General features: G+C 37.5%; 1 protein-coding gene across 1 annotated transcript in view; it reads right to left on the minus strand.

Annotated features, from left to right (window-relative positions):
• ASCC3 (activating signal cointegrator 1 complex subunit 3) overlaps positions 1-15,568 on the minus strand; it is a 283,091-nt gene that overhangs the window by 243,021 nt on the left and 24,502 nt on the right. The window contains exon 4 of the mRNA XM_069804940.1: positions 11,262-11,845. Coding sequence (XP_069661041.1) covers positions 11,262-11,845 — 584 coding nt within the window. The remainder of the gene's footprint in view (positions 1-11,261; positions 11,846-15,568) is intronic.

Below are 15,568 nucleotides of genomic sequence, written 5' to 3' on the forward strand. Positions count from 1 at the left end.
TTCACTTTGGAAAATCATGTCAGCCATTTCACCACTGACTTTAGTTTCTGGCCAATTTAATTTTCTCATTCACTAACAAGCTCTACTGTTTACTTATGCCTCAGTACATTATGCTATTTGTTGTATTTCAAAAAGCATGTCCCACTATATTTTCTAAAGATTATATACTAAAACTACTTTAGTTGGTCTCAAGTTCTGCCAAATTGCATTTTGACACCAAAGTTGTCTTTCTCCACCTAATAATGGCTTGATGAAAACCGTGCAGGGAAAACAGCAGCCCTCCACTGGGGCTCTCAGAGAACCTTTGGTTCTGCTTCAGATGAGTTAGAAAAGCTGCAGCTGGGAGACCTAAGCCTGAAGAGAAAAGCAGCAGCTTACACAGAAAAGCCAGGCTTTGGCTTTGACAGGGAACAGGGAACCTTCTGGGAGCAATGAAGCACACACAATTAGACTGATGTGCCAAGCTAGTGACAAGTAAAACTGAGTTTCCAATAGCAGAACATTCATGTCTGGTATCTGGAGGAGCTAAACATTTGCAAAGTCCAATACCTGGCATTCTACAAAGCAACAAAAAGCTGATGCTTCATGTCAATATCTTCCTTAGGAAAGAAAAGTACACATCTACTTTCACACCTTCACACTGCACTTTTCTGATGGAGAAGGTCAGCTTGTAACTAGAGGAACAGCTATGCAGCATATAAAAACAAACTCCACTTTCCCACTGAGCCAAGCAGAAGTATTAGTCAAATATTGAGCCAGCGCCAATTGCACTGTGCACAAATAACACAGCCTGTTTCTTTAAAGCATCTCTGCTGGAGCCTGCACAGTATGTCAGAAGAAGGAACTCAACACTTGCACCTGAGCACCACACAAGTCTGCTGAAAATAAAATGCCGAAGCACTTTTCACAGTCAGTATCATAATGTGAACTGTGAAGAGTTCAGAGTTCTTAATATAAATTCCATACTCAGACCACTCAGGGAATCACTCTCCACGCAGACCTGAGAATTATTAAACTGAATTCAGGTTTAGAAATGCAAGCTAAGTCTTTTTCAGGTCATCAAATTTTTGGATACTAATAGTTAGAACTTACGTTTTTCATTTGTGAAACATAACACTAAAGTTCTGACTATTGAAAACAATGAGCAAGAAGTAAATACAGTAACGACAGACAGTGTCTGCAGTGTGTGCTACTGACAAAGAGCACACTAAGCCACTAGCAGGAAACAAAATCTACACACGCTTGCTTAGTCTTATTCTGAAATAATGTGATATTGTGCAATGCTGTATATGCTCTTCCATTCGTTACCTGAAGGAGTGAATAAGTGTGTGCAGCCCGTTGGAATTCAAAAATCCTCTTGTAGCTGGTTTGCATTATGAGCTCTAAAATAGGCTGTTTCTTGTCGAACTGTGTTTCAATGTCATTTCACATCACATTTGTCTTAGCTTACACATTGAAAAAAATTTAAACGTTCATATAAATAATGTTAGGCTTTTAAAGGGTATTAGAAATTTCGTCAAGTAAATTAAGACTGTATGTATTTTGTCTTAAAAGAATAATGACCATTACAGATTCCTGTTTAATGCAAGAAACTAAAGGAATGATTTCTCTGAACAACAAATGTCCATTATTTATAGATACTTAATTTAGGAGACCAATTTAACACATCCGAAATCAAGGTCACTTTAAAACCTAATTGAGATTACTTGCAACACAAGGACTATTTCCTGTATACCATAATTTATTAAGTTACACATAAGGTTAAATTACAAGTATTTAAAAGGCCCACTCCACTTATTTATTATGAGATTCTACCAACAAGGAACTTGTTACAAAAGAGGAAGCTTTTTAACTTAAAAAAAAGAACATATGAGGGTAAAGGATAGTTTACACTTGATTTTAATGCAAGAAATCCATCAGAAGAAATGAATATTTAAGTTAATACAGAATTAGGAGTAAATGTAACAGAAGAATTTTCTCCAATTACTTCTATCTATTTAATTGAAATGACAGAATCACAGAATGGTTGAGGTTGGAAGGAACCTCTAGAGATGGTCTAGTCTCCAGAGTTGGAGACTCCACAGTCTCTTGAGCAAATTGCTCCTGTGTCCAACCACCTTCACAGTGACAGAAATTTTTATGTCTCCATGGAACATCCTGTATTTCAGTTTATGCCCATTGTCTCTAGTCCTGCCATTGGATATCACCGAGAGGAGTCTGGCTCCATCTGCTTCACTCCCTCACCATCAGATTCTGATCAGATCAGATCCCCCTGAGCCTTCCCTTCTCCAGCCTGAACAACCCCAGCTCTCTCAGTCTCTTCTTGTATGTCAGATGCTCCAGTCCTTTTTTCATCCCTGTGGCCCTTTTCTGGACTCAGTCCAGTACGCCCATACTGGACACGACCCTACACTTTTCAGATTTTAGTTGTTCATCTTACTGCTCAAAGCCACACAATAAAATGCATGAGTGTGATGTTAATTAAAAAAGCCTAACATTTAAGTTATTACTTAAACCAGATAGTTTTCATAGCTTTTGCTCTGTGCTGCTTGCCTTCCTCTCCCTTTTATAAGCAAAATGGAGCAAGTACACCTATCAATAAAATACTATTAACAATAAAGGCAAAAGAAATGATGACATGTATTCTCCAGAATAAGAGGCAACTACTGGTCAAAGTCAGTCTAGACACACCTTTTGTCATGACCAGACTATCATGTGAAATGCAATATCAGCATTTTTTAATTAGAACTTTTTCAGCTTTGGGGAGGGCGGGGATGTAGGAAAGGAAGCTTTGTTCAAATAAGAGGAAACAGCATCAGATAAAGTAAGTGATGATAATCCAAGAACTGTGGGGCTTTTTGAAAGATAATCAGGATAGAGGAAGGTAATATTTACCCAGTTTCACAACATATTCTTTCCTTGTAGCATGTGAAACTCCGATTGGAGAAAACACAACAGTTAACATAATCCAGGAAAATTTAAGGCATCTTATCTCCTTTATCAACCCATCAGTTCATAGAGTAACATACTACCCGATATTAATATGCATATCAGAAATTAATTCAGCACCCAATATTTAAAAAAAAACCCACAGAAGCTATGTTCTAAAAAAATATGCGTATTTTTACAGTATCCATAAGATACATGATAAAAAACTGTCTAGAAAAAAAAAAGATTAAAAAAAAAATCAACAGTAACTAAAGGACTAGGGAAAAAACATTATCTGTTGACTGCTGAGCTCTACAGTTTCGATCAGAATTAACAACACTGACCAGCCCTGGTTTACTGTGAATGACATGCCCTGTGACTTGCAAGCTGCAGCATGAGGCTGCTACTTCTACTACCAAATCTGTCCATTATGTTTTGGTTTAGACATAAAAAAATTCTTAAAAAAAAAAAGACTCATTGCTGCAGGCTGAAGGATATACAGTTTTAGAAAGACAACTTAGTTTTCAAGTATCAAGAAGACACATGAAATCCAAGTTTGCCTAACTCGGGGAAAAGACTTTATAATCTGTGAATACCTTTCCTTCTCCTTATATAACTGCAAATATCATTTAATAGGAGTTTCAAATGCAAATTTCCTACTTAGATGGAACTGTGTATGCTTCCAGAAGGTGGTGACACTATACTAGATTTGACTGTGTAGACTGGAAAGACTTCTTAAAAGATGACTACAGAGGACAAAAACCAAACCAAATCAAACTCATCTCCTGCTGTGTGTTTCTTTTATTTGTCTTCAGCAGCACTGTTGTGCCCCAGGCCTTGGGAACAAAAATCCAGTTTGATGCAAACACAGACCCACTGTCAGGGAAGGAAGAGTTTGTGTATGAACTATTACAGGAGCTTGACCCCTACAAATCGACGGGCCCTGACAATCTCCACCCGAGGGCATTAAGAGAGCTGGCTGACGTCGTTGCGAGGCCGCTCTCCTTCATCTTTGGGAAGTCGTGGAGATCGGGGGATGTCCCAGAAGACTGGAAGAAGGCTAATGTCACCCCCATCTACAAGAAGGGCTTAGAGGAGGATCCAGGAAGTGACAGGCCCATCAGTCTTACTTCAGTCCCTGGGAAAGTTATGGAACGAACCCCCCTGGGGGCTACCACAAGTCAAATGAAGCACGTGACTGGGAAAAGCCAGCACGGATTCACCAAGGGCAAATCGTGCTTGACAAACCTGGTCGCCTTCTACGACAAAGTAACCTGCTCAGTTGGTGTGCGCTGAGCGGTGCACGTCGTCTAGCTGGATTTCTCCAAGGCTTTCGATAGGGTTTCCCACAGCCTCCTCCTAGAGAGACTGATGCGTTACAGCCTGGACAAGTGGTCTGTGCGGTGGGTGGGGAACTGGCTGACAGGCTGCACCCAGCGAGTGGCGGTAAATGGCTCCTCTTCCAACTGGCAACCTGTCACAAGTGGGGTCCCCCAGGGATCGATACTGGGCCCAACGCTGTTTAATACCTTCAGAAGCGATCTGGCCGATGGGATCAAGCGTACCCGATGAAGCTTGCCGATGATACCGAAGTGAGTGGGGAAGCGGACGCTTTGGAAGGGAAAGCCTCCCTGCAGGAAGACCTGGATAGGCTGGAAGAGTGGGCTAACAAGAACCTTACGAAGTTCAACAAGGACCCGTGTAAGGTCTCGCACCTGGGAAAACATAATCCAGGAGTGCAGCACAGGCTGGGATCTACCCGCTGGGGAGGAGCTCTGTGGAAAGGGACCTGGGGAGGGGGTCCCGGTGGACAACCGGCTCAATGTGAGCAAACAGCGTGCTGCTGTGGCAAAGCAAGCCATCAGGATGCTGGGTTGCATCGACAAGGGCACCCCCAGCAGAGAAAAAGAAGTCATCATCCCACTCTACCCAGCGCTTGTCAGGCCACACCTGGAATACTGTGCGCAGTTTTGGTCCCCGCTATGCAAAAAAGATGTGGGCAGGCTGGAAAGGTCCAGAGAAGGGCCACAAAGATGATCAAAGGACTGGGAAGCCTGCCGTAGGAGGAAAGGCTGGGAGAACTGGCCTTGTTCAGCCTTGAGAAAAGAAGGCTGAGGGGAGACCTTGTCACCGTGTTCCAGTATTTAAAGGGTGGCTACAAAGAAGATGGGGACTCCCTTTTTACAAGGAGTCGCATGGAAAAGATGAGGGGTAATGGGTACGAGTTACTCCTGGGGAGATTCCAGTTGGATGCAAGAAGGAAATTTTTCACAATGAGAACAGTCAGCCATTGGAATGATCTCCCCGGGGAAGCGGTGGATTCCCCAGCATTGGACGCTTTCAAGATTCATCTGGACAGGATGCTGGGCCATCTTGTCTAGACCGTGCTTTTGCCATGGAAGGTTGGACCACGTGATCTTTGAGGTCCCTTCCGACCTGGTATTCTACGATCGTATTTATTGGCTCATATCCCTATATCAGGGAACAATTTTAGTGTGTTTTAATCTGAAAGTATCCAGGCATGTTTTCTATTCTGAGTTCCACAGATCAGCTGACTGCACTATCTTCGTTCCTTATTGTAGCACAAAATTCCTTTTTGAAAAGGAAATTTTGACTCTTCATTATTTAGTCTTAATTATGGACCTGTTACTTTAATTAATTTGATTTTTAAAATTAAAATTCAAATTTGTCTATGGTTAAAGAAAAAAACTATTTTGGATATAAGGATAAGGTGATTAAAGAGAAGAGAGTATGGATATAAAAATGATCACATCAAAGCTAGAAAGAAAATTCTTGCAGCTTGAGTGCAAGATAATCTTCATAAACCTTCAAAAACTAACACATGAAATTGTAGGTCAGGGAGCACACATCTACAAGTGCAATAACACTGTGGATAAGAAAAATATTAACACGATTGGAGAAGTGTTAAAAGGATATATTTTGAAAAAAATAATCAAAAAGACATGCAGGTAACTGAAAAATGGCATAGAAGTAGCATGTACTTACTAATGATACATCACTTGGTCTAACACTTCATTGATCTAGAAAATGGATAAATACCAGTTGTCTCACATGTAGACTTCATTGAAAACATTGCAGTTTTCCACATAAGGACTTGTTAAATTCATGAAGATGAGCATTAATAGAAGAATTAAAAGTTGGCAAGGAACTGCCTGAAGGGTAAATGAAAGGAAAGGCAATGTTGAAAGGCATAGAATCATGTGGAAAAAAACCCCACAACTTACAAGTGCAGTTGTTTGATGCTCATGTCTTAAATTGGTAAAAAAAAAAAGAAAAAAGAGGTAACTGTAGCACGGGAAAAGTGAAAGTGATCATAAAACCAGCACTGTATAAAGCCAGAAAGCAGAAGATAACAAGGGTTCATTTTAACCACCAAGGCAACAAGACTCTGGAGCAGTGTTCAGGGGAGAAGTTCGGACAAACTATGCAACATTTTTTTTATTAGTCTTCCTTAGTTTAAGATATTGTATCACTGACAGAAAAGGTCCCTTCTAGGTTCTATGAAAGTTTAGATTTTGCTTTTCTTTACTCTTCTGTACTTTTTTTGCAGAAAGGCTCGTGGCAGACACAGAGGAGCTTCCTGTCAGTTCGTTGAATCGACAAATTAGTTAAGTTCCCTTTGTTCTTGATCCCAAGAGCATTTACAGGTTCGACCAATAAAGCATACTGGCAGACATTTGTGGTGGGACTAGGATAGGGCAACAGAAAGAATGTAGATGAACTCAAGTGGAAAAAAAATAAATTCATTATATTGCCACCAGTGCCAAAGGCAGCTAAAGAAAAGTTACAGGCAGAAGCCTGAGAGACAACAGAGCTCCACATAGCAGAGCCTGGGGAAAACTGTCTGCTACATCAAGCATTCAAAGACACACAAACACCGCACTGAAAAAAAAGTCCTACTTAATGAAACAACAAAATAATCTATTAAGTTCCATTCTGAAATAAGCATGAAAATAACTGCATTTCAGTAATAAAGCTGTAACCTTCTGACTCTAATGGTGAGTGCATTACTGGATGGATCTATTAAGGAATACATACAGGAAGAGGTGCTGCCCAACTCTTGACCTCTTTTTTTTTTTTCCATCGTTTAAAACGTATATTCCAGAACTTGTACTTTTCTTTTCAGGTCTACTTTGATTTGAACGGAATGTGTTTGACCCTGGAAGGAAGGATTCAGCACCTGCAAACTCCATGTTACTACCCTTTGGTCTCTTACTGTAGCTTTCATTACCTGAATGTGGTGCTTATAACAAGGAAGAAGCCATATCTTACTTTTTTAGTAGGAATGATGAATAATGAATTATTCTTACAAATGAAATAAAAAGGAATTCTTGTTTCCCACTATGACAGTTTGCAATACAGCTGGATTGTATTTAACTGATGGAAGCCCTAGATGCTATAGTTCAAGTATATGTATATGTTACTTCTAATGCAGAGAGCTGGAGGTAGTCACAACTATAAAGCAGACAAAAGAAGTCTAAGCAGTAAACTTCTTGTGTCTTATTTTATAGGCAAACAAATGTATCATATATAGAGATAAGTAAACATATATACTACTCACATAATATGCGAACTACTACTTACAGTGTAATTTTCTTGAAACAGTTCTGCTGTTTCACATCATAGCCTAGTGTTCTTCTAGTCATTTATACAGCATTTAACTTGATTTTGTCTGGGAAGCACCATTTAATCTAATACACTGAATGACATTACTGTTTCTAAATTTTATTTGAACAAAGTTCTTCCCTTGGCTTGAGATGAATAAATTGCACAATTTTTCATAATTATGCAGTATAAACTAGATCTTAACACAATTCTGATTGCATTTCCTTTTTTACCTCTAGTTATTTTATCTCTATAGGAAATTTCTTCCTGTTTTGTTGTGATAAAGGGATAACGCACCTCTGCATTAGTGTAAAAATAGAGGTAGGTATCTCCAAAATAAACTTCAGAAAAATACTGCAGACAAACTATGACAAGAGTTCACAGAAGAAAGAGACACACCCTCTGAGAACAGCACGGTGTAACCAGAGAGGGACTGAACTCCTCCAAGTTTTTCCTAGTTACCTGGGAGCGGTTAGGTGGCAAAGTTGCTAAAATGCTCTCATGACTCAAGTCTTCATTCTAAAAGCATCATGTACTAGAAACTGAATACTCGAACTGAGGAATGCGCTGCATACTAAGTTTTAGTAAAAAATAATAATAAAAAGCACGATGGTTATCGGGCAAAACTCTACAGTTTGTCATCAGCTTTTTCCTCCTGTTTTTAAATAATGGTCTTGTTACCGCATCATTACCATTTCATGCTCATCAACAAAATCTGACATACAGTGAAAAGCATGCTTCAGTAGCTGTCATTTAGCTTTACCAGACTTTATGTCCCCAATGAAAAGCACATGTCCTAAGCACTTAGAAAATAAATTATAACTCCCATATCACTCCAAGCGTAAGAATCAATTTTTTGTCTAATTAAGAGTCACCAGTGATGTGCCAGATAAACAAACTGTCCCAAAGGAAGCGTGGAATGTTCTTAACTAGTGAAAACAAAGAACAAAGTATTTCTTCTACCTCACCGACCACTTTAAACATAAACTATACAGTGCTGGAGAAAGAAGCTCATTTCAATTCCTTGTAGAGCTCATTAAGCAGATAAAAACCTAAATAGCATACATGTGTGTGCCTATACATACACTACAAAAGAAACAGGATGTTACCCCTGAAATGATCTAAAAATGCTCATATTCTTAATGAGATCTGGAATCTTAATAAATTTTGCTTAAGGATCAAATGAAATTGTCTTGGAGAAGTCCACTTGCCAATATCCTCACCACCAGCATGATACTTTTCTTGTTTTAATAATAAACAGGCAATGGTATCTTCCTAAACAGAAAAATAGACCTGGCCACTGTTTTAAAATATGAAAATGTATTTTACAGATCTGGATTTTTATTTATCCCTTCATATCAATTGTTCTTTTCCTCTTGGTTTATAAAGAAAAAAAGAATTTCTTAGAGCATAGAGACTTTAGCATGTATGCATCACCCCAAATAATGTAAGATTTTCAGTATGCATGATCAATCACGTATTTTTTATACCATCTCATATGGCAAGTCTATGACCTAGTTCTAGAAATAGGTTATCTTCAGGTTTAAAAACACCATCTGCTCTTAATGATGCCACCAGCAAAATTGCTATAATAAAAAAAATAATAATCCCTAACTGATGGTAAAATCCAAAGCCCAGAAGAAATTTTCAAGTCATGACTACTCTACAGGGAGCACAATACAAATGCCAGCTAGCTTTTAAGAAAAGGTGATCAGGTTCAAATTAGTGTTACCTCCTCCTTGGCCTCCACATTGTGCAATGAACAATGAATTAATAAGATTGTTGCAAGGAAAGGCAACATGGGGCCAAAATAAGAAGAATGGGGAGATAATTTATTTTTTTTATTACCAAGAGTTCTTAAAAATCCAAAATAAGATACAGGTTTCAGATACTTAAGGGAAAGAGTCCTTTTTCTCTCTAGTAACACAACGAAAAAGATTTACTTTGCTAAATAATCTTCAGAAAGGTATGTATACATTGGCAGAGTAAACAATTTTTTCGTATTATCAAATTAAAACTCCTGTGAAGCCATCAAAACAGAAATTTTGCCTGAAAGTCTTTGTTCCAAAAACCAAAGGAAAGAAAGTCTTTATTGGCGATCTACATAAAAACTGATAGCTTGAACGTTCTGCCAATTGATTTACCAATCCATTAAGATCATAAAGTTACAAAATAAAAATAAAGTTATTTTTTCTTACTTCAAGTGAAAGGTTTCAAGCATTTCCTTTAACATTTTACAAATTAACCTTAGGCATTAACTAGGCATTATGCAGAAGTATGCAATTATTTCTGCATACCCTGTGACTATGTTGGAAAAGTCTTTCACTGATCTAGAAAAAAAAAATTTCAAATCTTTATCTCTGTACAATTAATAAACTGCAGCTCCCTATGGCAAATTAAGGTATTCTTTTTCATGTTTCATCTGACATGCAAGTTTCTTTATCCAATCTCCTCCTCCCTCTTCCTGTCTTCCCTCAATCCAACCACCCAAACTATGAAACTGTTTGCAGACATGCATAAAAGTGTTATTTTTTCAAATATATATTAATGCAGTAGAAATTCGATCAGCTTCCCTTTATATTCATATTTAGATTCTCAAATTAGAAGTTCATAAGAAAATCTTTAGCTCAAAGGACTGCCAAAACGTGGCCTACTGACTACCAAACAAAACAAGAATATGGCTTCAGCAGCTATACCATTATGCAATAGATATCAATAGTTATCTAAACCCAAAATAAAATATTCAGGTCCTCTTTATCACTTCATGATTCTGTTAAGCAGAATAAAATCTGCAACTGTAATGGCAAAATTCCAGTAAATTTTCATTATACTGTCTTTCACAGGATTGTCTATTCCTACCATCATTTATATTTCTGTAGTAAATTTTCAACATTTAAAGTCTTTCTGAAAAGTCAGTTTGAGAATTTAAGTACTGGATGTTTTCAGGGGAGGAAAGCAGGGCAAGTTAGGGAAAATAAAGTAAACGTAACAGAAACATGCACAGGAAGACTCAATTAGCAAACTGCGGGAATTGTTTCCCAACCCCATTCAAAACCAGTTCTCTCTTGCCTAAATTAATCTAATTGTCTCTCCTGCACACACCTTGAAAGCCTCTTCACCAGCCCTTAATCATGCTCTTTCCCCTTTCTACCACTATGTTTATCCTTCAACTCCAGCCTGTCAGCAACTGTTCTCTCTCCCTCAAGCTTTCTCTGCCCTTCTTGTAATAAACTCGTCCTCTTTCCTTATTGAAAGAAATAGAAGTGATATGACAAAGTTTAAGTAGCACCACCTGCACAGTCCTCCAGCTTTCCTTCCAGCAACAGGAGGGCTCTGAAACTGGAGAGAAAACCTGCCCAAGAAAGTTAACTTTGGTTTGGCTTTCCAAGTTCTAACACTTTTATGTGGTAGCTTGAATTGCTCAGCTTCTCCATACTTTCTTTTTAAGCAGTAGCCAAATGGCCAGAAAAAAAGAAATAGCCTGTCTGTTATGGGGAAAGGAGACTATTCACATAAAACTCACGCTGCATCCATCTTCTGCCTGGTAAATTAAAATGCTACCATGTAATTTCTCAAGACAAAAAGAACCAACCAACCAAAAAGCATAGATGACACATGGATAAAGTATATTGGCATAATCAATATAAAATAATTGTGCATTTCTGCAACATTCAAATACAGGCAGTATGGTAGATACACTACTGTACCTCATTTTGAAGTTCATCGCCACTTTTGGTAGAAGCAAGCATCTCGTACAAAGTACAGCAGAGGTCTTCTGTTGTTGGCCCTCCAGGGGTATCCCCTTGAGATTCATTCAGATACTTTCCAACTTCACACCATAGAAAAGAATCATCTACTTTTTCCAAAGACTTGAGATCAGATTTCTCATCACAGTAATTCTGTAAGTGATTCAGCTGGTTATTCAGAAATTTGTTATAATCTAAGCTTATAATTTTCTGTGCATCAGCCTCACCATTCACAGGCAGCTCCTCAGAGTGATCCAAATCATGCATGTCAAATGAAAACACTATATTTTTACCGAAGAACACTCTGTTATCACCATTTTGCTCTTCAGCCATCTGTATGAGGGCTGTAAGCTGTTCTTCAGTGAAGTGAGAAGCAATCCGATATGTGGCATTACAAGCTGCAGTAGCAGATGACGATGGAAATGGCCCAAACATCTGCTTGATCGCCTTTGTCTCATCATGGCCAACACATTCTTTCCTGTGAAATGTCTTAAAGAGAAAAACAGCTCCGCTTTCAATTGCTTCTTGTCCATTTTCAGCTCCAACTGTTAACAAAACCAAAACCAAATGTAACTGTATACACTTCAAACTAATTCTCTTTCATTGCCTATAACATAACTGTATTCAATTTCTTGCTGCAAGTCTCATCAACAGAGATATGAAACGAAGACCGTAACAACAAGTAGCAATTGTTGCAAGGTACTGAATTATAAAAGGTATACAATAGTAAAGCATCTGTCTTCATTATCCTTCTATTTACTAGAAATTAATATTAAGGATTACCAATGCTTTCTTATTTTTCAGAGTTAGTGGAAAAACTTGCCTGAAGTCTTAAACTCACAATAGTATATTTATGAGCTCTTTAAAGGTAACAAATATCCACTTTGTCTCACTGTTTATTCACTGCCTAATCTGAATATTCATAACAGACTAAACATACAGAACTCAGCTGGGAATTACTACATTCTTACAGTAATTCCCAATAGAATTACTACAGAATGTGCATTAGTTAGAAAAATTGCCCAAATAAATTAAAGCAAATAAATGCATGAATTTTTATCTGTAGATATTTTGTATCTACAGAATATCATATGGTGCAAATAAAAAACATATTATTAGAGAAAAAACCATGAATTTACCTCTTACACAAATATTCACAAAGGTACTCAAGGAAAACATAAGCAAAAACACCATACAATGAACCAAAATGTCACTACTACACAAAATTTTAAAAGTCACCAAGCATAAACTAAACAAAACCAGCCAGCATACTGGATTTTTTAGTTTGCTTTATATGAGGACAACATGCAGAATTTTTTTTTAAGTTTAAAAAATGTGTTCTAAAAAATTGGGTAGTTTACTCCAACATTTTTAGTAGAATTAGCATTTCTTACAAGATTACATAATTTTTAAAACATCTTAAAAGCTTACTGGGGAGATTTGCAAGCTGCTATTGTCAAGATGTCTTTATCTAGTCAATTCTTTAGTTACATTAAGATCAACCAGCAGAACTCCAGCAGAGAACAGTACAATATAAGTGATAACACTCATGATTAACCCGTGGTATGGCTAATTCAACTAACCATTCAAACAAACTATTTATTTTAAAAGGAACAATATTACTCATTTTTTAAATGCACCAAATGGCATTTCTGGCATAGTAAATGTGGCTGTTCTCTTTTCGGTAATCAAAACTGTCTTGTGCCTGCCTCTGTATACCTCTACTATTCAGTTATGGGCCTATGTATTTGCTCTACTATGTCCCCATTTGCTGCCTGTTAAAAAACTAACTGAAATCAGTAAGAAGACTCTTAATTACATTGACAGTGTTACTTGTGACTTGAATCAACTTAGGTTAGGTTTAGCCCCAGCAAAAGCAAGGGTTTTTTTCCCCACAATGTAATGGGAAAGAGCAAAAGAAATCCAGCATAAGCAGATGTAACAAGGCTGAATAACTAGAAATTTAACATATAAATGGCGGTGCCTAAAAATTCAGTATTTCTCTTGAATTTCCCTATGGTGCACTTCGAAAAGCTGAAAAGTTCACGGAGAAGACTGGAGGTGCTATTTACAGGATAATTAGATACCTACATATGGAAGATACGTGACAAAGATACACACATATACAATATATATGTAAATATATCTCAAAGGAAAAAGGTGGTTCAGCCTCCCTCTCAGCATTAGCTATATAGGAATCACAGGGAAAAGAAACCCCAGTGTCTAAAAACTTAGAGACCCAAGTGTGGCTGCATGAACCTCACTCATATTCTTAACGTACAAACACACGTCATTATTTATACTCACTTGTGTCAGAACAGAAGTACACATTACTAAACCAAAAGAGCAATTGTACTGAAGGATTTGAGAAAAGGCTTTTACATTTATTGTGTGCTAATTCTCCTTTATTATCAATGTCTCCTATTCATGGAAGCACCTCTTGAAAAAACCTACCCCTCCCCTCTGAATACCATGAGCCAGCCACGATAGCCAGAGATGCACTACTTGAAGCCACTCTTCCCTTTTTGTTTTTAAGCCAATCAGATCATTTCAGTAAGCGACATTTTCCCCATAAAGTATATCAATATTACAGTATCTGTTGCCTAGGCTGAGATTGCATATCCTTGACATTAAAGTAAAAAGGCACACAAGCAATTCCCTTTCCCTACTATACGTTTCTGATGACGATGGTTGGAACATTACTGTCAGTTCAGTTTGTGCCTCGGTCACCGTAATCCATTCTGGTTTGTGTCTCCATAACATTACACATCTTTATTCAGAATTGTCAAAGCTGGCAGTTTCTTTCTAACTTGTTCTAACTAAATAACCATGCATTTGTTTTCATTTAATTTGTCCTCTCCACTCCATCAAAGAAAAATTTACCACTATTACTTTCAAGTCTTTCAATTTGCTCTACCTACCCAGCACACTGGGCCTGCTATTAAAATGGGGGTGGAGGGCGTGGGGGGGGAGAAAATAAATAGAAAGTTTTTGCAGCCATCTTTGACAAAAAGTGAAAATTTAAAAAAAAAATTACTCAGCTAATACTCATTTCTGTCATTAGTACAGAAAACACAAATCTGCCAGATTATTTTCATAGATAACATTTTCAGCTAAGCAGCTAAGAATGGCAAATACTTATTTTGCTTATAACCTTTTTTTTTTCCCCATCATCAGACATTTTTTCCTACTTGGTATACTACATGTGGTCTTTCTTTTTATATTACAAACTTTATAGTCATTATATATTTGTCAGCCCTAACTTGTCCAAGATTTTACTCCAGTACCCCTCATGATTAAACTATAACCAGTGGATATTTAAAACAACTATGTAGATCTTCTCAATCAATACAGATCTATTATCAATACAGACTACACCTTCTCCATATTAACTTTAGGCACTGACAGTTGATGCAAACTCACTCCCCATCTTGCACGAGTTTCCCCAAACCTTGTGTATCACAAGTGCCAGCTGACATCTGTGCACAGACGCAGAGGTACTTGAGTTGGGGCAGAAAGGTGGCCCTTCCTAGAGGGCTGTCTCAAAAAGACAGGCAGCCACATGCTTAACTTCTAGCCTAAAGAGGTTAAAGTCTACTAACAGCACAATCTCTACTACTTGTATTATAAAAAATAAGATTAAAAAAAAAAAAGACCAAATTGGTAAAAATAACAGAGTTATGTCACTAACATGGAAGGAATGAACCACAAAGCAAAGTTTAAAACATATGTATTGTCATCTAGATGAGTTTAAAGCATTTTTGTCAGTGATTTGAGAAATACTCAACATTTTTCTTCTGATGACTCACTAAAGCAATAGCCATTACAACCATTAACAGCTTTAACAGACATCATCTGTGCAACTGTACAGCACAACCAATTACTACATGCTGGACACAACTAACTTGTCTAGCCTTTTTTGAAAGTGTGTGTTTAGATATTTGGTTTTTCTCAGTTTGCTAGTTATTTCCAAAAGAACTGTCGAGAAATAGAAACACAAGTGAGGCAGGTTAACATTTGTATTGTGATAAAAAAACTCTGGTCTATAATGCCAAAAAAGGCAAATATATTAATTCTCTCAGTCTTTTTACTTAAGGTTCTACTCAAGATATTTGAAACACAATCAGAAAAGGAAAAAATATCCCTAATAGACTGAAATGAAAAATCTTAAATATGTGACAGTTAGAGCTTGAGCCATGTTCTCAGTTTATGAGCTGATGAAGTTAAATTCTGCTAACAGCACAAGCTGAATTAGTTTTAGTCTGTTG

Source organism: Haliaeetus albicilla, chromosome 17 (assembly GCF_947461875.1).
Source record: "Haliaeetus albicilla chromosome 17, bHalAlb1.1, whole genome shotgun sequence".
Classification (NCBI taxonomy): Eukaryota; Metazoa; Chordata; class Aves; order Accipitriformes; family Accipitridae; genus Haliaeetus; species Haliaeetus albicilla.